A 21,493-nucleotide genomic window follows, 5' to 3' on the forward strand; every position below is an offset into this window, starting at 1 on the left:
TCACTCAAATGCTGACAAAGCTGGCAGCTCTTCTGGTTGAAAAGGGGCAATAAATGCTTGGAAATTCTTGAAGTATGTTGAAGACGTGCTGAAATAGCTTGCATATTTTACCTATAGATTCAGGTCATAGCTAGTAGTTGTGTGCAGAAGAACAGCTAGTTTCTTTCCTAGGTAGTGCATGTTTCCATTTTCAAGATCCTTACAGCAAAGATGGGTCTCAAGCTTTGGTAATTGTGGTTAAATGAACCTTAAATTGACTCGCTGTGCTTGCATGTCTTGTGACTTTTGCTTTTAAATGTTTCCTTGCCACTAACGAGAATTCCTAGAAAACTGACTAACTGGTCAAAACACTTTGGTCCCTGCCTTATTGTGAGGCTTACTTGGACGTGCTCATGGTGTGAGTCTTAGTGAAACCAAACATTTACATTTGATATTTTCGAAACCTTATTTCTGTCTTCTCTCTTTGCAAGCCTGCTGCTTCATCCATGGCACTGCATGGTTCAAACACTTCCCTAGCATCTGCTGATCATGCTCTTTCTGGCTCTGAAACTGAGGACTTGGTGACACCACAGGTACCATACCCTGGGGTTCACTGGCATTCAGATCTGTGTGACATCCAGCCCTAACAGAAAGCTGAGCTGGGGCCCTCCTGAGTAGCTGTACTTGAACAACATACAGGGACAGAATGCAAGTGGCAGCAGTAGTATAGCCTGCAATCTGGAATACTTAGATGGGTGGAAAAGTCTTGCTAGTACTGCATGAATGCAAAGTGAACAGTCTGCTTCTTGACACAGGAAGGGTGTGGGATGAAAAATGCTCACTAAAAAGTGTGGTGCACATTCTTGTGGGAACATGGGAGCAGCATAAATATTTGCTTTGGGTACAGTGTAGAATATTCCCTCTAATGATGACCAAGGTTGCATAAATTTGGGATGGGTACTGTCATGAAACAGCAGAACCTGTGTGTAACCTGAAGACTGAGATGTTCTCTCAAGCACTAACTGAAGAAATACTGGGAATCTGACTTCCTTATGTTCAGCTAAGACCTAAAACTTTGCTTGCTTAATTGCATTTATGTGCAGTTAAATCTTCAAATAACATTCAAATAGTGTTTAGAGCTGAGAAGTTTCAATTTATGAAGATAACTGTCTTAAAGATCTCTTGTGAGTTGTATTGCTGTGTTCAAGAACACAGCTGGCTCTTTCCTGTTGGACTCTAACTCAGAGTATGTAGATCATAATGGGAAATGTTCTCTTTACATTTTTTTTGCTGATGTACATGTTACCAGCATACTGTATATGTAGTACTTACTTTATTTCTCAATATTCTATATAGCTGAATATAATGCTCTGACAGGGCTATTAGTCTTGCTACCTCTTGAATCAGCAGTTTTGTCACAATTCTTGACACCTTCTCTCACTTCTACAGTGCCATGAGACTCCTTGTGCTGAGAAGAATTCAATGATTTTGCTGTTCAGTATGCATCCAGAAGGCTTGTGCTGTGCTATAAAGTAGAACATCTGATTTAGTAGAATGTTCTGAGATTTCTTGCAAACTTATTGTTTGGAATTTGGGTTGCTTGTGCCCAGCCTATCTCTAGTCCCTTCAGCTTGAAGTCTAGTGTGTCTTTCTTTCCAGGGAAAGCAGTAGATAAGTTTTTGTTCCAGCACAACCAGGGAATACACACCATGGCGACAGTGCTCCTCCTGGTGTGCAAGTACATCCCAGTGCTGTCTGAGGCACTGTGATGTGTACATGGTGAGCACAGGACTGGTAGTCTTTAGCCCTAGGCTCTGTATTTAAGTATTAAGCAACTCCTAAACTTTACAAGTGAGCTAACTACAGAACATGCAGGCTTTGCGAAGCCTTCTTTGACAGAGCTTACCAGAAGCTCAACATATCTTTCCATTTGATTCAGTGAGACAGGTGTGTGTTGCAGGCTTCACTGTAAGTGCTTGTAGTAATCTGCTGTTCTTAAAATGATCTGACTTTGCAGGGCTAGTTGTACAACCAGTTGTGTAAGAAGAGTAATCTAAATTTGGATCTCTAAAGGTAATTACTTGAAGCTTTGGTTAAGATGACTGTTTAGTACTTTGGCTTTGGACTTAATGTTTGTGCTGGTCTTTCAAAATCTATTTGTTTCAACTTTTCCACTGGTGTTTCGTAGCTTTACCAGAACTCTGTAGTGCTGCTTGTAATAGCAGGTGCATTATGGCTTCTTCTAGGCAGCAACATCACTTTCTCAAGAGAATGAGAAATACACTTCCCAGCCTCTATATCAGACAAGTTCACGTATTTCTGAGCCACTGATACCTAAAAAGATTGAAATTGCCCAGGTGAGCTATCACAAGTAAGGTAAATATTTAAGTTGCTGAAATGGTAAGGCTCTAGATGTGGTCCTTTTGACTCCTGACTGCCAAAAATATTGGTGTTCTAAATCAACATTTCATTTTGCCATCTGCACAGCTGAGGCCTAATGCTGGTTAATACTTTGTCTGGACAACTCAGCATTGTTTCTAATCTGAAGCATAATTAAGTGGGAAAGGGAAAAAAATCAGACCCTCTAAATTTCCTAAGTTCCTCCAGAAAAGAGAAGTAATTTTTAATATCAGCCAAAGAATCTTCTATTAATAAATGGAACAGAAAGCATTCTGTGTGTCCTTAGTGGTAGGGAAAAATACCTAATGTCTCTTTATTGTGATATTATGCCAAAGAATGGTATGTATAGTAGCTCATAGGCACATTTCACTTAATCAGCAGAGACTGCAATAGAAGTACTGTTTGCTGAGGATGCACAGCAAGATTTGAAATTGTAAGCAAAAGCTATTTTGTAGCTCTACTATGTCCAAATGTCATCCTGTAGAAACTGCTGACTTCTGTCAGGCTAGGCTTTAGAACAAATTAACTGCTTCTGTTACTGCCTGATGATTATCAAGTGACCTTTCATTACATTTGTTCTTCCCTCAGGCAACTATTCCCCTCCCAAGTGAGCCACAGTCACCATTGCCTACTTCAAGCACCCCCATGCCATCAGTGCCACCAGCGCAAAGCTTTCAGTCTCCTCCAGCAAGCAGCAGCTCTGTCACAATAACAGCAGCTCCCTTTCAGGCTATGCAGACTGTAAGTATGCAACACGCAGAAAGAATTGACAGTGATGTAACTTGGGACTAGCACTGAGGAACTGGCTCCTCTTGGAATAGTGCCAAACTCGATAGATCGTTTTGTTTCAACAATAAAACCTAGATTAGTCCTCTGGTTCTCTAATGCCTTCAGAACTTAAAACAGATCAGCTAAGAACAAAGATCCTGGAAAACAGATCAGCTAAGAACAAAGATGCTGGTTTTGTTCTGTATAGTCCCCAAAACACTAATACTAGGATATTTTAGTAGCCTCAAGGAACTAAGAGGGAGAAGTCAGTCCTGAAATTAACAGATTTATAACTATGCCCTAAAGTAAGGTTTGATGTTACAGTTTTCTTGGGAAAAGATTTCAAATTAAACAGACTTCACTGGAGAACAGGAATCCTGAAGTATATAGCTGTTAGGACAAAATGCTTTCAGAAGCCTGAGTTTGTCTTGCTGCTTTTTATAGTGTTTGTTTCAGTGGGGTAAAACTCAGTCCAATGGAATTATGGAAAATGTCTTTTTGGTAAAACTGGTGTTGCTCGTTATCCTAAGTTGTTAACAAGCAGTCAGTGTACATATCCAGGAAACAGACCAAACAGTCTGAGATGTTTGCTGAAAATATAGAGCATCAGTAATGGTATATGGCCTCAAAAAATAGTATCAAACATTGTTACTTCCTGGTAATCTGCAGTGCAGGCTTAGAGAGGTTCGGAGGAAGGCTCTTCATTTCATTAGGTTCAAGTTCAGAGAAGGTAACATTGTTTACTCCTCTGGTACGTTCTTCAGAAGATGATACAAACATTCATTTAATGTTTTCCTCAAAAGCAAGCTTTAGATTCTCCAAAGGCATTCTCCATTTTAACAGAAGTACCAGTGCAATTCACAACTTGCTGGATAATCTGTCTTGGAGTATGGGGACATATGTGGTAGGAGCTGGTGGAAGAAGGTAGCTAATAGCCTTTCAAATCACAGGAGTCAACAACTAAAACATCTGAGACATCCTGCTGTGGTCTGTAGTAAAACCACTGCATTGACTTTTTCTGCTTGGTTTTCTGTATTTGTAGAAGAGGTTCAAGTAGAACCTACCTCAGAGGCACAGAATTGTGATACACATTACAAATAAGTGGTAGGGAGGTGGGTTTTTTCTAAGCTAGATATGTTTAAGTTATGTGAAATGGCTAGGTGGTGATTTTCTCCTGAAAGTGGAGAAGTAGCAGCATGCTATGATTGAGGAATCCAGAGTCTTTTGGGGTCCCAGTCTATAAGGTAAGGGTCTGTCATGGTATAAATATGGAGTCTTGGTCTCAGTCATTCTGGTTATGTCGGAACTCGTCTGTGTTCAGAGTGCTTTGATCATAACAATACCACTGAAAGTTCACTTGAACTAATGCCATGTTTTCAGAGATGTTAAATGTCCAAGATTGCTCTTGGGATTTTTGGGTAAACCTGGCAAACATCTGTCACCAAGTCATGAAGATGTTCATTCCTCTTGTAGTGGTAGGAATCTTTAACTTTGCAGTGCAGGGTTCTCTTCTTCCCTACATTGCTTAGATTCTCATTGCTGCCAGGAAAACACAGCCATTGGACTTGAGTAGATAGCCAGGATAATTCCTTGCCAAATAGTGGTATCACAGTGACAGTAATGGAAGTATGATTACAGGTCTTCAAACATCCTATTGCTGCTCTTGTGCTTATGGAAGCTTAAAGGCAGACTTGGCCTGTAGCCCTAGTCCTTGATTTGAATTCCACCTGTAACCCTCACTGCAGGAAAAAGCAGACCACTTGCTACAAATACTTCAGCATGCGGGTGTTGACAGCCTGACTGCCCTGCGTTCTCAAATTTCTTTTAGAAAAAGGATTAGCTTTGGATCACTTTATTTACCAGATGAAGTGATCAAAATTTAAAAAAAAACCCAACCAAACAAAACAAACCACCAAAACCAACAAAGCCTGGTTTTTTTTACAGTGGTTCAAAATTTATGCTCAACACTTCAATATCATGAGGCATTTCCATGCTGCCTCTTAGAGGCAATACTGGGTTTCATGACCCTAGAAAAAGTATTCATTTCTTGCTTTTTAATTAAAGGGCATCAGCAAATGGGAAGAATTGTCAAGCTGTGAAGCTGTTTCTTGCATCGTGTAGCTGTGCCTTTTGCCCAAGTCTGTCTTCAGAGAGTTTATAGTCTTGGAAAATGGTCAGATACATGTGTAGACTCAGTACCAGTAGTGCTGACAGTTCTTTATGTGAAATTTAGAACCTTTTAATCAAAATAGACTTTGCCTATTTGATGTTGATACTAGTTGTCACTTTTAACAGCATTATTTCCGGTGATTGTGTTATTGGCTATAAAGTAATACAGTCACTGGAGTGACTGGAGTCTGGTTGATTAGATTTAACTAATATCTGCTCATCATTGTACTGCCCAGACTATAACATTTGAATGACAAAGCTCATGTAGGGTAAGTGTTTACTCTTGGGGAATTTTTAATGAGTAGAAAAGATGAAGTTGACTTTACTGCAGGGGCAAATGATGTCTAATATGGTGTCTGAGTGGATAGCAGTGTTACATCAGGTTCCAAGACACATATAAGCACCCAGGTTGTTCCTAAATGGGAATATCTCATCTCAATGTAAGCTGTCCCAGCTTCAGGTTGAGCTGTAGGACAGGTAGTCAGTGGATTTCCCACAGAAGGAAAATAGCTTGTTGTATGGTAATTCTTCTGCTGATAAGAGTACAGTAGCTCTGCTGATAGAGTACAGTAGCTATGGTCAATCAAGCTGTTCCTTGGGTACTAGCTACATAAACAGGAGTGTGTTCTGTGAGTTTACTGAGAGAGAAAAGGATGGGTTGATGTATGGTGTTCTTGATTATTTCTAAGAAACAGTTGGTGTTCTAGAAATGTTAAAAAGCATATGGATTTAAACCACAGCCTAGCAGGGTGGTGGCATAGGTAGAGACTTTAGCTGGTAGTGTTAAGCACTCGTTTTCAAATATGTTGTAGGTATTTAAAGTGAATGCACCACTGCCTCCACGTAAAGACCAGGAAATTAAAGAGGATTCTTCATATTCAGCAGGATATAACCAGAATTTCTCCACAGCAAGTACACAGACTCCTCCTCAATGCCAGTTGCAATCTTCTCATGTTGCAGAACAAACCTCTCTTTCACAAGAATCTCTGTCTTCAGGTGAGAACTGGACTTGGATCTGTATTTCAAGTAGTCTTTAAGTATGTTCTGTTTATATTAGTATTTAAATTCATTATCATGTGCTGTTGAGTTTTGAGTTCTTCTAACCCAGTGAAATTCTTAACAGGTGCTACATAAATGTCTAACATTAGGCATACATCAATTCTAATGTAGTTGATGGTATGTAAACTTAATTTCAAAACTGCTAGCAGGATGAAAGGCTGGTTCAAAGTTGTTTCTATATTAGATGAACAGACTGTTGTCACTTACATGCCTGAATTTCTCACCAGTAGGTGAGAAATTCAAGTATGTGGTGATACTTGCCAGTCAAACAATCATTTGCTTGGAATAGCAGCAATGATGAAATACTCTTATTTAGAACCATTAATCTGGTCTCTGGTAATAGTGCTGTCAGTGCTGGGAGCTGCTGAATGCTAAGTAAGAAAGCTGGGATAAGTTTTCAATCTGACCTGAGAAATACCAAACTAGTAAGTGGTCTTGAGCTGTTGCACTTAACACAAACCTGACCTACTTGACATTCAGGTAGTGCACCAGGTGGATTTGTATAGCTGGCACTAAATTTGACATGAAACTGGCCCCTAAATATCTTGAGGTTTTAGGATGACAGAAAGTGACATCTAGGGATCTGTATTCATAATGCTGTCTAATGAAATGGCTCAAGGTCATTTAAAACTGCTGTTTTTCTGCCAGAGTGATTTTCACAGGTCTTAGGCTAGAAACAGATTGATAGTGTATGAAGTGAATGAGACATTAAGAACTCAACAGTGTAAGAGTAGCAGTCAGGAAAGCATGTTTAGCTTCAATGCTCTTTCTCATCTCTGAGACTACAGGTGATAAGCATTCTGTACTTTTTTTACAGAAAATTGTGATTTTTTGATTAGCCTTGTGCAGTGACTCTGCACAGACTTCATGTGCAGAGTGTTTATGCTGTTGTTTTGGATCAATTTTAAGCTTTTTGGATTGAAATAAAGCATGGTCTTGTGGAAGTACATTCATGGTTGCAAGGTTTGTATTTAAAGCTAACCACTCACTCACCCCTGTGAGTGAAAAGCATTCTTTAATACATTTTGCTTGGAATTGAACTGCCTAATATGTGGTAGGAATGCCTGTTGAAGGGACTGAACCCAAGTATCTGCTTTCCGTAGCCATCATTGCTATCTAGCTGTGGTGGTTTGTCTCACTGTTTCAATGGATGTCAGTACTGAGGTGACCTAGTTTATCAGTGAAAATTCTTAATCAAATGTTATTTGATTTTAACCTAGATTGGGTTTTTTCATGCTGCTGGCAAGCTTGTTCTCACCTATGCTACTGACTCTTGTTGAATGCATTAGGGACTTACACTGAGAGCCTGAGCTGTCCACAGTAGACTTTAACAAGCATTACACTTTACAAAACCAAGGGAAGGATCCAATCACTTAAATGAAGTAATAAAGGGACAGAAGAACAGAATATTCAGAGCAGCTTAATTGGTCTCTGAATGTCCTAATGCTGCCCTTGCTTCTATGCACGGTAACTTACTGCAGTTATAAAAAGCTTTGAATTCATGTGTGCCTTCTGTTTTTAAGCAGTGAACTATCAACCTGATGGAGCTGTTCCTGTTAGCAATGGTAGCCTTGCCTTTTATCCAGCACAGGCTAATGTTATTCCCAGACCCCCTCAGCCTTATCTCAACAGTCGTGGGTCTGTCAGAGGATCTGCTAGAGGTGGAAGGTCGCTGGCTAACTCGTATCGCTCCCCTGGTGGATACAAAGGTATGTCTGTATTTACTATCATCCTGAAAAAGATCTAATGTACTACCGCTGGAACGTGATTTAACACAACACAGTATTAAATTCATGTTCTATATATACGAAACATCTCAAAACAAGGCTGTAAGGGCAATGTGCAGAGAACGGGGCCCTCTGTTGTAGAATTTAAGGAAGTTCATTCTGACTTTTATTTGTGTTCCCTGTACTTGAGATGTCAAGCCAAATGGCAGAGCAATTTCATAGCTTCCCTAAACATGAAGATAGGAACTTTCAGTGACAGGTTATTAGATTACTCATATGGACTTTTCTGTTGGCAATTTCACTTGCTGTTCTGAACTTTTTACCCACTTAATTCTTTCTCCTGGCATCTTGCTGACAAACTGGGCAGGCATCTTTCTTTTCAGATATCACTTGCAGTGTTTGCCCAAAATAAGGTATTTTTTGCTTAGCACTGCTCACTTTAATATTACCAGCAGAAACCAAGATGGGGGAGAGGTTTCCAATAGTGAAGAGCCCTTCTAGATGAATTACAAACTGAAGAGCTTTTTAAGAGGAGGCTTACTTGGTCTCTGCAGACCAGTTATTCTTTTGCTGCTAGCTGAAGTACTACAGAGAGTTTCAGCTGACTTTAAGCAGTTACTAAATTAAGGTTGTTGGTAGCTACCAGCTGCAGGTTGTGGCCTATTCCCCTTTGAAGTGGAAGGGCATTTAGTCTGTGATAGGTGCTTCAGTTGTTGGGCTGAGCCTGCTCAGTACCTTGTAGGAACATGTACCAGATGATGAGTTTTATAGTTGTGACTTAACAGCAGTCCAGGGTTTGGTGGGGTCTGGTATGGAATTGCTTGCAGCTCTGCTTTGGTAGTTAAATTATAGCTTAAGTTAGTAAGCTAATAGCTAAAAAGGCAAAAATTATAGTGACACCTAAATGTATAACAGTAATAGCTCAGTGTATGTAACAGCAAAAGAAAATGTTTCTTAATTCTACCTTAAATCCCATTTCTGGAGTTAGGAAGCTTTTCAGCTGTTCTGGGACATCCCATTAGTATCACAGGCAATGGATAGGGTCTGATATTAATATTTTTAAACATGCAATTTTGAGATAGCCAGTGTGTAAGTTATGAGTAGCTAATGAAATGCATTTGTTATAGGAGTAGCAAGGCCCCTATTCAATTCCAAATTTAAGAATCGCTGTGTTACTGCATAACTTAATGTACATAATTGCCAAAAAAAGAGTTATAGTTATATTCTGGACTTGTAATGTAAATCAAACAATGAATGATACTGAATAATCAACTCTATTTGAACAGGTTTTGATGCTTACAGAGGTTCACCTTCATTAGCTAATGGCAACTATGGCCAGTTACAATTTCCTGGTAGAGATTATGCTGGAATGCCATATTCTCAGAGGGTAAGTATTGACTTTATTTCCAGTAGCCTTCTGCTGTACAGGAGCCAAATCTTCTAACATGGTAGCCTTTCATTATCTTAACAGGTGAACTATTACTTACAAGCTAGAGGTTAGTTTTGTTTCATAGACAAACCCTTTTGTGGAATGGTAGACAGCAGCTGAAATAAGTCAGTTCAGAAAGGTAACATTGCTGTATAGCAGGTTGATTTTAGTCTGAAAGGAATCTTTGAAATGCAAACAGATGGTAAATAACATATTGTATGAGTCTATTATTTTAAAAGTTGGTTCACTAAAATGCCTCTGTAATGTAAAATAATGAACTCCTAAATGGACTGGCTGAGAATGTGGTTAGGCCAAAAAACATGTGCCCCCCCCCCCCCCCCCCCCCAAAAAAAAAAAAAAAAGTAGGAAGACAAAGGTTCCTGGTGTGAGGAGGGTCTGTCAGTGTCTTCTGTGCAGCCTCATGGACTTTGAACAGACATGAGATTTAAGGGTAGTGCTCATAACCTCAACTGAGTCCATAGTTCAGAAGCTAACTTGCTAAAACAGGCATCAAAGTAGATCTTTAATTTCATACAAACTACTATAAAAGTAAATTTTCCATAAGTAAAGCTGTTTATCTGCATCTTGTTTCTGAGCTCTGTCACTGTCTATGTAGAGATTTGAATAAATTGAGCAAAAAAAGTGTATTTGCCTCACTTGAGTTCAGATTTGCTTATAGCCATCTTCCTAACACTTCTCTTTAAGGATGTTAATTACCAGCAGTGCTATAAACGAGGTGGGATAAGCAGTGGTCCTCGAGCAAATTCAAGAGGTAAGGCCAACATCAGTGGTCCAGTATGTGCTTGGGCATTGCAGCTGGGGTGTTACTGGGAGCAGTGTGAAAAGCAGAATACCATCACTCACCTAACAGATGGAGCTTGGTGTAAGTTAACCAAGCTTAGGTGGAGGCTTGAGTGCGGTTCTTACACAGAATTGCACAGCAGAAGATTTAATTTTACTATTCTTAGTCTGGAGTCTTCATGACCAAGTTCTGACACAATGGTACCTTACTGAATGTCACAAATAACCTGATTAGGAAAATGCACTCAGGGCAGTTCCCTGTGTTCTAGTTGGAGTCCAAGCATGAATAGCATGTGTTTTGAAGAGCTGGAAACAAGATGATTTATTCCTATTCTGTGTGCTGGAAAAAGAGGGACTTCCAGTGCTACAGATGAGAAGTGAGATGAAGAGTAGCTCTAAAATTACTATTTTAGAGACTGAAGGGAAATTACGGCATATCGTGGAAGCTGTTTTAGGGTAAAGCAGGTCATATCCTAGTTTGAGGGATGATTCATAGAATATACTTCAGAAGAGAACTAAATATGAGATCATGGTGAATTAATAGCTGATAGAAGTACTCATTAGCATCAAGATCTCACAGCAACTTCACTTATTTTATAGTTTGTTTTAAGGTGTTGTTTCCCAGTGGAAATAACAATGGTTTGCAACTTGAGTGTGACTGCTCTAAATTTCTCAAATTTTTTAATTTTTTCATTATAGGCCCTTTTAACTTGAGTATTTGAAAAGATCAACAGCTTTAATTTGGGGAGTGAGGTGCAGAAAACTTAAAAGCAACTCTAGTTTGTCAGACTTTAAATATTCTAGCATCATAAGTTGGTAAGGTCTACTAGAAATGCAACTACAGTGAGTAACATGAAGTGAAAATTCAGATCTTGAAGGTGCTGTGGCTCTCACTTTGTCAGTATTTTTCAGCAATTACATTTTATTTCCCCTCAGAAGTTAGCATATGCTTTTTAAGATGACATATGTGACATACTAAAGCTAAAACGATTGCAACCTACTGCCCTCTCTTACTTAGAAGTATAAGAAGTAATTGTTCATTGCTCAGTTATGTCCCATCCTGCTCAATGCAAGTGTGATGAATGTAAGCCCACTTCACAGTTCTGTTCTCACTGGGGTCCTTTGACAACTTGCTGTGGCTGAAAGATCAATCTGCTGCAAAGCCTGTGTACTTGCTGCTTGAGATTATGCCTGCAGGCTTAAGGGTTTTAATACTTACCGCTGCTAATGGTTCTTAACAGCAGGGTGGAGTGACTCCTCTCAGGTGAGCAGCCCAGAACGAGACAATGAGACCTTTAACAGTGGGGACTCTGGGCAGGGAGACTCCCGCAGCATCACCCCTGTGGATATGCCAGTGACGAGCCAGGCTGCCACCATACTCCCAGTGCACGTCTACCCGCTCCCACAGCAGATGAGGGTTGCCTTCTCTGCTGCTCGAACATCCAACCTGGCCCCTGGAACTCTAGACCAGCCCATTGCGTTTGACCTGTTGCTCAACAACCTTGGAGAAACTTTTGATATCCAGCTTGGTAGGTTCAACTGTCCCGTGAATGGTACCTATGTCTTCATCTTCCACATGCTGAAACTGGCTGTCAATGTCCCGCTGTATGTGAATCTCATGAAGAATGAAGAGGTCCTTGTGTCAGCCTATGCAAATGATGGGGCTCCTGACCATGAAACAGCTAGCAACCATGCAGTCCTGCAGCTGTTCCAGGGAGATCAGATCTGGCTACGGCTGCATCGGGGAGCCATCTATGGAAGTAGCTGGAAATACTCCACCTTTTCGGGATACCTCCTTTATCAGGACTAAAATCCAGTGCGATGTTTACAAAAGAGCTGCTCCAAACACCTTGGTGAGGGGGGTGGGACTAGCTTTGCACTTACTACTGACTTTATAGAGGATATGTGGTTCCATTATTGGGGGGAAATGGTGGTCCTGTTTTGCAAGGTGAAATCATGGAGTTGGGGTACTGAATCAGCACTAATTTGGCACTTTATCAGTTGTGATGTAGCCTTGCTAATAAAGCTGTGAATGTATATTGTTTGCACTTACCCTAAACTGTATTAATGTCCAGCTTACTACACTATTGATTGCCTCAAGTATGGGCTATTCACAATGCCTTGTTGTGCCTCAATAAAACAAGTTAATATGCATTTTAGTATTAATTTTGCCCGTGGTTTTAATTTTAAGACATATCACTGACCTTTTTCCTGATTTGGTCTGTACATAACTATTACACAGAACTGGTGTCAAAGTTTCAATAATTTAGGGTAATTTGTATTTAACTGGGATTATTTGGTTTTGTTCTTGCTTAATGCCATTCTCAAGAGTGTTACCTTGATCAAAATGAATTCAGGATTTAGTTACCTTCTTTCTTTTCAACTGAAAGGTCAAGAAATTACAAGTGCAATGCTACATCCTTCATTAGGACTACTTCTTTTAAATACATACCCTGTCAAAATCTAGCATGGTCATAGCCTCAGTGCTTCAGTAGTGATGTAGTTGAAATTCTTAAACCTGAAAACAGTCACGGAAGGGGCTGGCTTACACTGTTATTCAGCTGCAATATATTTTAAAGTTAAAATTCAACTTTATGAAGCATAAATGTGTATGGCTTCCCCCTGCATGAGACCTGAATCAGATTTTTTTACAGGTTCTTTCCTCATTTTAGAGAACTGCTGAGGAACTTGGTATTTGTTGTTGAAGCCTGGTGCTTGCATTTTAAATGAAACCTGAATACAAATGCTAGGAAGCATTTCTGAAATCCCTTTCTTACAGCTCTTGGGCTGTTTGACCAGCCTTCAGTACTCTTGTGGCCTGAGAACTGAACAGCCATGATGTATGTCCTTGTCGAAGCTGCAGTGTCAAATACTATAAATAGTTTCAATGTTTAAAATGGTAATATGAACTAGTAAGAAGGTAGGTCACTGGCTCTCTCATTTCAAAAGCTTCAGTAGATTGTTTTAGCAGTATAAAGCACTTATCTGAGTGTACTAAATTAGCTGGTGCACAAGCCTGACTGGTATATCTAAGGCTGAAGCAGAACTATGCAAAGTGAAAGCAGCTGAGCTATCTGCTTATTTAAATAAAAGTAAAAACCTAAACTGAATAAACTTCAAGCCTAGTATAAAGCTGCTGTTTCTTGTTAAGTGGTTTCACACCTTCCAACTTCAGTTTGCCCTTACTACCATGCAGATGCCACAACAAGTCTGGCATGACTTCATAAAGTTACTGGCATAAAGATCTTGATTTGTTCCAAGCTCAGCTTTTTTTCCATACAGATTTTTAGAGGGTGATCATACTTCAAGTCTTGGTTTATTTCCTTTGGCAAATTTTGAGAGGAGAAGTTGAGGTAGGAGAAGCTTTGGGGGACCTAGTTTTTACCACTACAAAAATGTCAAGCCTTAACTATTGTACACTAAGCCTGTATTTTGTAATTTTAAAAATGGTAGTTCTGACTTTAGCCAACAAAGAGGTTTATTTCTAGAACACACACTACAGAATAAGTAGCAGTTTAACTAGATAGGAGGTAAACATTTCAATTTCAGAGCTGTGTCTTGTAGAAGAGATTTTAAATTCCTAGCTAAAAGGAATTGCAGCCAGAATTGTGCAGATAAGATGAAATATGAAATCTAATCATACAATTCCTTGACTGTAAATCATGTAGTGGATGGGTTTTTTTTTAAAGTGAAGGTTTTTAGGCTTTATCAGCCTGAATCACAATCTTCTCAGTAGTAGCTACTTTAAAATAAAATGTCTGGTTTTGTCCTGCTATTTTTTATTGAAAAGAACACACAACTTGGAGAAGTCTCATCCCTTAGAATAACTAAAAAATATGATTGATTTAATCCTGTGGGTTTCTCACATAGTGCCTTTTTAGCTAGAGCTGTTGGTTTTCACTGTTTCTAGCCACCTTGTGAACACAGGTTTTAGTAATCTCTGTTACAAAAAGGAGTATAAATACAACTGAACAGGTACTGTCCTAAAGAAGTTTTCAGACTAGAAGCAACTCAAAAGACTGTTACTGAACCTTAAATGCTAAGAGTGTGTTTAAAAAAAACACAATGCAGAAGACCAAGCAAAGCACCTTTTTGCCATAGCCATAGCTGGCCAAAATCCACTGATAGCAAATTGCTACTCTGATCTCCAAAATACCTAAAAATGTTATGTCATATGATTTTTCCATGATGATAAACACTAAGGTAGGGATATCTCATTATGCTTTTAGATTAATAATTGTTTTTGAAAGCTTCCCAATGTACTTCAGTATATTTCAGTGAATTTTCTACTGACACAGTTTTAGTCTAGTCAGTGTGTCCAGACTAATTACCTAGTTTTTTATTCTGCTTCTGGGCAAAGCATTTAACAGGTGAGTTTCACAACCTGGAAATACTTCACTGTGTAGTTTTCATGTAAATACTGTCTGATAGTGTAAGTTGTCTTTACACTTCTTTTTTCTCAGTGATTGTTAAATGAAGTTGATTGGATTGTTGCATTAGGAAAAATGCCTTAACTATATGAGGAATGTAATCAGGTCTAATTAAACATAGAAAGGGGTGTCATAGTTCTGCTACATTTCCTGTTGCTGTCTGCTGTGCACATTGGATACCACCTAAATTCTCTCTGATTTACTTCTCTCGTGCAGCCTGCTGAAGACAAACTTTAAGGGTAAGAAACACTATGTTTGCATTTAGAGTGAGTAAATTTCTGTGTTTCCTTCTCTCGACACCAGTGAAATACTAGAAGGACCCTGAAATGGGGGGATGTAATGGTTTGGCTGGGAGAGAGTTAATTCTAATCAGAGTAACTGGTATGGGGTTGTATAAAACTGTATAAACAGTGTTGATAACTCAGGGATGTTTTGGTTATTGCTGAGCAGGCCTTGCACAGAGTCAAGGCCTTTTCTGTCTCTCACTCTGCCCCACCAGTGAGTGGGCTGGGGGAGCACAAGGATTTGGGAAGGGTTAAAGCCAGGACAGCTGATCCCAACCAACCCAAGGGATACCCCAGACCAGATGACATTGTGCTTAGCAATCCAAGCTGGGGGAAGAAGGAGGAGAGGGGAACATTTGAGTTATGGTGTCGGAGATCTTAAGTCACCGTTACATGTGGTGGAGCCCTGCTTTCCTGGAAATGGCTGAGCACCTGCCTGCCCATAGGAAGTGGTGAATGAATTCTTTGCTTGAGTTTCTGCTTTACCTGTTAAACTACCTTTATCTGAACCCGTGGGTTTTCTCACTTTTGTCTTTCCAACTCTTTTCCCTGTCCCGTTGGAAGGAGAGAGTGAGTGGCTGTGTGGGGCTGAGCTGCCAGCTCAGAGGGGTTCAACTCTGACAAAGGGTTTCTTAAAGTTTTCAAAATTCTAATGGACTTGCGACTTTTGTGGGTTTTTCCCAGGTCATGGAAGTGAGGGGAGACAATGAATAATCTCCCACCACTGCCATGGCTGACTTCCTGTGGCTAAGGAAACCTCCATCCTGCAGGCTGCAGTGGTGGTGCAGAGAATGTCACTGCTCTGTGCTGCTGGTTCAGTTTAGACACCTTTTCCTCCCTAACTGCTTTGTTATCTACAGCTGCTCCAACAAAACAGTCAGTGGGGGGGACGGCTTCAGAATTTTAGCTCTGATGAAGAGCTTGTGTCTGGAGGACTGGAATACATTTATCTGCTGCAGATCATCCTTGCTAGTTCTTTATTAAACCTATACATGTCTTGTGAAGGATATGAAAAGCCTGTTGTGTATAATAATTGGAGAGATGCAGTATCATAACCAGGTAAAAATGAATTAATCCTAGTTACACACTTGTTCACAAGTCTCTGATCAACTTAATTTTCTCCCAAGTATAAACAATTCAATTAAGAATTTTAAAAACTTACACATTAGTATTTGTGGACTGAATGTTTCCTGGAAGCGTTGTACTTGAAAAAATAATATTGTGAAGTACTAATCTGGCTGGAAAGTATTATGGAAAGTATTAGTTCATACAGTTTTTGGGCCCTAGAGTAAGGTTTAAGATGTGGTTGGTACAGAATGAAGGCTTTATGCCAAGTACAGATCCAATCACTTTGTCATTAGTTTACTACAATGAAATAGGCACTACATTGAAAGCAGTGGTTTGCTGTTAGCCTGTAGCACATCACACAGAGGAGCGCCGCTTGCTTTCTTACGCTTTTTCAGGAGTGTCTCTTATTAACAACTTACAGCCAGGTGCTGTCCTAAAGGGACGTGGTTGGCATGATGAGAGAGGGGTTGTTCTCTGCCAGCAGTGTGTTACAGGCAGCTGAGACCCCACCAGACTGCATTTCAAAGCCACCAAAAGTCAAAGGACTTATTCCAAGTAACCTGCAACATGTGAGGCTTTTCAAGTTTTTCTACACCTCCTAAAGTTCTTGAACTTAATAGAGTTGTCTTGATTGCAACTTTGTAAAGAACCTGTTTAATTTTTGTTCAGGTCAAACTGGTTACTTTGAAAATCCTTGGTTTCACAGCTGAGTTTTAAAATAAGATTGTTTGTTCTAAATACTTTACAAAACTGTTATAGCACACCTGGAAAGCTTTGAAGCTTTAAAAAACCTCACATCTTTGCTTTGTATTATTTCCTTATCTCCCTGGTACTGTCATTCTTTTATTTTTCCTTACTTGCATGCTGGTGCAACTTTGATTTCATTTCTTTTAGTTTCTTAATATCTCACTAGTCCCTTCACATTGGATCTTCTGTCACCAGCAGTTAGAGAGCCAACAAGAAAAATCTCTGAATTTTACCTCAGATTCTTAATTTGCAGAGTAGCAGAACAGATTTAAGGAACCAAACCCAACCATTCATTCTAAGTAGATGAAACCCCAAATATTAACAGAATCTTTGCTCTAACAAAAAGGCATATTAGTTCTTGCTTATAAGTAGTTACTTTCATCCTGAAGTTTTTGAAGTCGCGTAAAAATATTTCAATTAATTATTTTTAGAGTAACATAGTCACTGGTATCTATGAAGGTTCATGTTGTCCAGAAAGAAGTGTCAGGCATCCAGCAAACCCAGCACACAGGTAAACTACAATGCTTGCAACACTAAAAGTACCATTGTAAGTGCAAAAAAAATCTGAGAAACATTTTAGAAAGATGTTATAATACCCTTTAGGTATATTTTGTTCTTTATTGATATGTTTTACATCATTAGCTCTACAAAAGTTCTTCAATGAATAAATTTAATAACTTTTAAGTTCACCTATCATGGATGAATACACAGAAATGGAATGAAACAGAACTGCTCTTAAACTGTCCATAACATGGAATTTGGGAAAAGGGAGTAGAGATACACCACTACAAATCCTTTAAAGCAATTTGGATTTACTATGATATGGAATCCAAGATTTTTTAAATGGGCAGTTTCCCCTGGACAATTTATTACCTTAATCAAAATGGGAAAGCAACAAAGAATTACCATAGTTAATAATATATACTTTTTACACTAACACTGTTTTGGTTTTTATTTTATGGTTACTGAGCATACTCTCATCTGCTTTTAAGAAGAAATGGAAAGGTCAATGAAAGTGTCTACAATTTCTTGCTAGATGCCGTAGAGCTGCATTACAGGAGAAAGGAAAGATAATGATCAGGTGTTCTGCAACATTTCAAAAGGTGATGAAAACCACAAGAGAGCGCACGATCTCCAAGTGCCAGGTAGGTGCAATTTGTTGTGACAGCTAGATTCCTTTTTAATTAGAGGCAAAGTTACTAAGGGACATTTTTTTATTATTATTAAATCACTAGTGCCAGGTGCTTTAACGTTCTGGTTTATACTGTAATTACAATGAACAAATGACATATTGTCCAACTGTATTCTTAAGGCACCTATATAATGGGATGATCTTGTAATTGCCCTTGTGTTTGACTCCTCCTTAGTGCAGCAAATAGTCTTTCTGTTCTTCCTACCACTTAATCACGTCTTTGGTTTGTAAATGTTATGTAAAACATCACCCGCAGAAGTAACCAAAGGATTTGGCTCACCAAAACCGTGTTAGTCATGAGGTTTTTCTGGTCTGTTTACTGAGAATTACACCTTTGACAGACATCTTTCTTACAGCTGCACGGATGCTTAAATCTTTGGTTCACTTGCATGTTCTAGGATTTAAGAGGGGAAATAATGGGCGAGAGGTGGCGAATCAGGGTGGGGCAAGTGTTTTGAGTTTTGAAGTGTTAGAGGTGGTGTTTGTATATTCCTGATAAGATGAGGGGTAAGCCTCTCCCACGCCCTTTCACACACAATCAGCATTAAGATAAGCAAACCCTCTTCAGGTTCTACTAATCTACATAGTGATGAAGACAAGTATCATACAGAAACCTGCTCAGATGCAGAGTAGGAATTACGACGTGTGACCCAACTGTGCATTTTAGTAAGCTCCTTGCAGCAAATTTCTGTCATCCTGTATGTTGTCAGTCGTTCTTGTGCAGGGCACATCCCGGAGGCACCTGGATAACTGTGACCAATGTCAGTTCCCCTCCATGGACCTCACCTCGCCACCTCATCCAGCCCCCGTGTTCTTGTGCGAATGACTCGCGGGGTAACAAATACGGAACACCCAAGCCTGGCGTGAAAGCCTAAAATGTACGTAGAAAAATCGAGCAAACCATTAAGAAATAAAAAATGGGATTTTAAAATCCTAATCTAAAAACAATCCATGCAGGGCGCGGCGGGAGCCACGCCCAGCGCTCCGTACGGGAACATGGCCGCCCCTGTGGTACCGCGGCCTGCAAACCGCACCCGCTGCGAGCCCTCCCGGCTGACTCCTATCCGTACAACAAGATGGCGGCCACCTCGCGCCTACCCCTTCCCGAAGCCAGAAGGCGGCGCCGCGGCCGTAAAGCAGCGCCCGTTTCCCGATATCCAGCTGTCGCAAACCGGTGAATGGCTGTGGAGAGGGACCGGGGGGGGTGGGGGACGCGGGCCCGCGCTTGTGGCACGGGGGGGCGGCGGCGCTAGCGGTGGCTCCTCCGCGTCCTGCCGCCCCGGGAAAGCGCTGCCTACCGGAGGGGGAAGGCCAAGATGGATCCCAATAGGATCATCCAGGCGCTGAAGGGCACCATAGACCCCAAGCTGCGCGTCGCCGCCGAGAACGAGCTCAACCAGGTGAGGGGGGACCCGCGGGCGGCCCGCCCCACGCGCGGCACGGGGGCGTCCGGCCCCGCCGGCAGGGGAGGGGGCGCTCCCTGCTCCGCGCCGGGACCGCCCGCCCGCGGCGGGGGCCGGGGCCGGGGGCCGGGGCACGGGCGGGTCGCTGCCCTCGCTCGGCGGTGAGCGCCGTGCTGTGACCCCCGGGTAGGCGCTCCGGAGTGCGGCAGCCCGGCCCTCGGCGTGGCCGGGGCGCTGCCGCTCGGGGTGGGAAGGGATGACATTGATGTGGCGCTGCGCGGGTCGCGCCCTGGCGCTCACAGGGGGCAGGCGGCAGTGACACTCCGGGGCGCGCTCTGTCCCGTTCCGGAGCGCGGCAAGTGAAAGTTGGAGGAAGGCGCGTTAGATTCCATGGACAGTATATGTCATGGCATCCTACAGTTAATCACAGAATTACAGAATATGAAGAGTTGGAAGGGACCCATCAGGATCATCGAGTTCAACTCCTGGCCCTGCCCAGCACCATCCTCAAGAATCCCACTGTGTGTCTGAGAGCGTTGTCCAAACACTTCTTGAACTCTGTCAGGCTGGTGCTGTGACTCCTTCCCCGGGGGGCCTTTTCCAGTGTCCAGTCACCCACTGGGGGGAAAAACCTTTTCCTAAAGTAGCGGCAGTATGCACTGAATGAAACTGTGACCCCAGGCTTTGAACGTCGAGAAAAGAGAAAGTTCTTTTGCACAGCACTAGTAAAGCTTTGCTTTCCATGCTTTGATAGAATATTTGATCAATTCTCTTTGAGGACTCAGGATTTTTTGGTTGTGTTGGTGTGTTAGCAAAACGGACAATAAGAATTGGCTGTCAGGAATTATGGTACTTCAGGATTGCTCCTCCAGCTTAGTTTTATATTTAGGCAACTTAAAACTCCTTCTGAATTAGATATAGCTAATCCTTGCTTTAGCAGTTGGTAAGTTCCTTTAGTAAATCAGTGGATTAAGTGCTGGACATTGAGAATGCTCTTGTGAATATTTAGATAAGGATGCAAGGCTTTTTTTCCCTTTTTGGCATAGTAACTTTAAAAATCCATCAGTATCTGTTTTTGTCCCTACTGTTAAGGGCTGAGAGGGAAATGACAAATATTTGTCAGCAGCCTGTTGCACAGGGGTCAAAACAACAATACAGAGTACTGCTACTACAGTGTTCTGTTCAGAGCAAAGAGGCAGCTTCTGGGCTCCTAGGTCCTGCTCCTAATGCTGTCATCACCAGTAAGTACTGTGAAGCTCAGGAAAAGTCTTGAAAGCATTGTAAGATTGAGAGCTGTAAAAAGTTCTAAGTTTAAGCGATGGATAGTGCAATTCTCATGAAAGACACAGGTTTTAGATTCAAGAGTGCAAGTCGACTTATTGAGAACAGTTTGAGATGCAGATTTTTCTTTTAAAATACTTCACATGTCTTCTTTTTTGTAACTATTATGAAGACTGAATCCTGAAATCAAGACATAGCTATTTTTGTGTAGGCTTCCTGTTACTAGGTGAAGCATGATGTATCTGACTGACATAATGTGCTGATGCAGTGCTGGGTTTGACATGACTCTTTGGATAAGAGGAACAAAAGTGCTCCTGAGCAATGTTGCTTAACGTGGGACTTTGACATCTTGAAGCTTTTAGGTGCTTTTGAAGCAAGGCTTCAAAGCAGCATGTCAGACTCCCCTCCCATGTATCTGATGGTAGTGTTGACATGTCCCTGTGTTCCTGCAAGTGCTGAAATCCAGGTGCTGTTCTAGCATTTATCTTGTTCTAGCAAAGGAACCAATCCACCAAGCAAACAGAAAACTCTCTGGCAATAAGTACCCGAAGTGGTGATGTAGCCCATGGCCAAACAGAACGAGGGTCACCTTTATTCTGTGTCATAGTTACAGGGATGCTGCTCTTGAGACAGGCTTGGGGTGCTGAGGTAAAACTTGGCTGTATTAGCTCAGCTGCAGTGTACACTGGCATTCAGCTTGGTATCCAGGTATTGCCATGAGCTTCCCAGACACTGCAAATCCTACTAGTGCACCAA

The 21,493-nt window shown here is 41.0% G+C and overlaps 2 protein-coding genes across 5 annotated transcripts in view; both read left to right on the forward strand.

Moving 5' to 3' along the window:
- CAPRIN2 (caprin family member 2) overlaps positions 1-12,142 on the forward strand; it is a gene marked incomplete at its 3' end in the record, with an annotated part of 32,833 nt that extends 20,691 nt beyond the window's left edge. Inside the window, exons 14-21 of the mRNA XM_082279814.1 lie at positions 471-572; positions 2,226-2,336; positions 2,968-3,120; positions 6,129-6,312; positions 7,899-8,084; positions 9,389-9,489; positions 10,237-10,303; positions 11,574-12,142. Of these exons, the coding sequence (XP_082135940.1) occupies positions 471-572; positions 2,226-2,336; positions 2,968-3,120; positions 6,129-6,312; positions 7,899-8,084; positions 9,389-9,489; positions 10,237-10,303; positions 11,574-12,142 (1,473 nt within the window). The remainder of the gene's footprint in view (positions 1-470; positions 573-2,225; positions 2,337-2,967; positions 3,121-6,128; positions 6,313-7,898; positions 8,085-9,388; positions 9,490-10,236; positions 10,304-11,573) is intronic.
- A 7,175-nt stretch (positions 12,143-19,317) lies between these two features.
- Positions 19,318-21,493, forward strand: part of IPO8 (importin 8) — a 46,385-nt gene continuing 44,209 nt past the window's right edge. For all 4 annotated transcript variants that reach the window (XM_082280698.1, XM_082280696.1, XM_082280697.1 and 1 more), the window contains exon 1: positions 19,318-19,453. In XM_082280698.1, coding sequence (XP_082136824.1) covers positions 19,370-19,453 — 84 coding nt within the window. In that variant the 5' untranslated portion in view covers positions 19,318-19,369. The remainder of the gene's footprint in view (positions 19,454-21,493) is intronic.

The sequence above is a fragment of the Coloeus monedula genome (genome assembly GCF_965178545.1).
Source record: "Coloeus monedula genome assembly, chromosome: 4".
NCBI classification, from domain to species: Eukaryota; Metazoa; Chordata; class Aves; order Passeriformes; family Corvidae; genus Coloeus; species Coloeus monedula.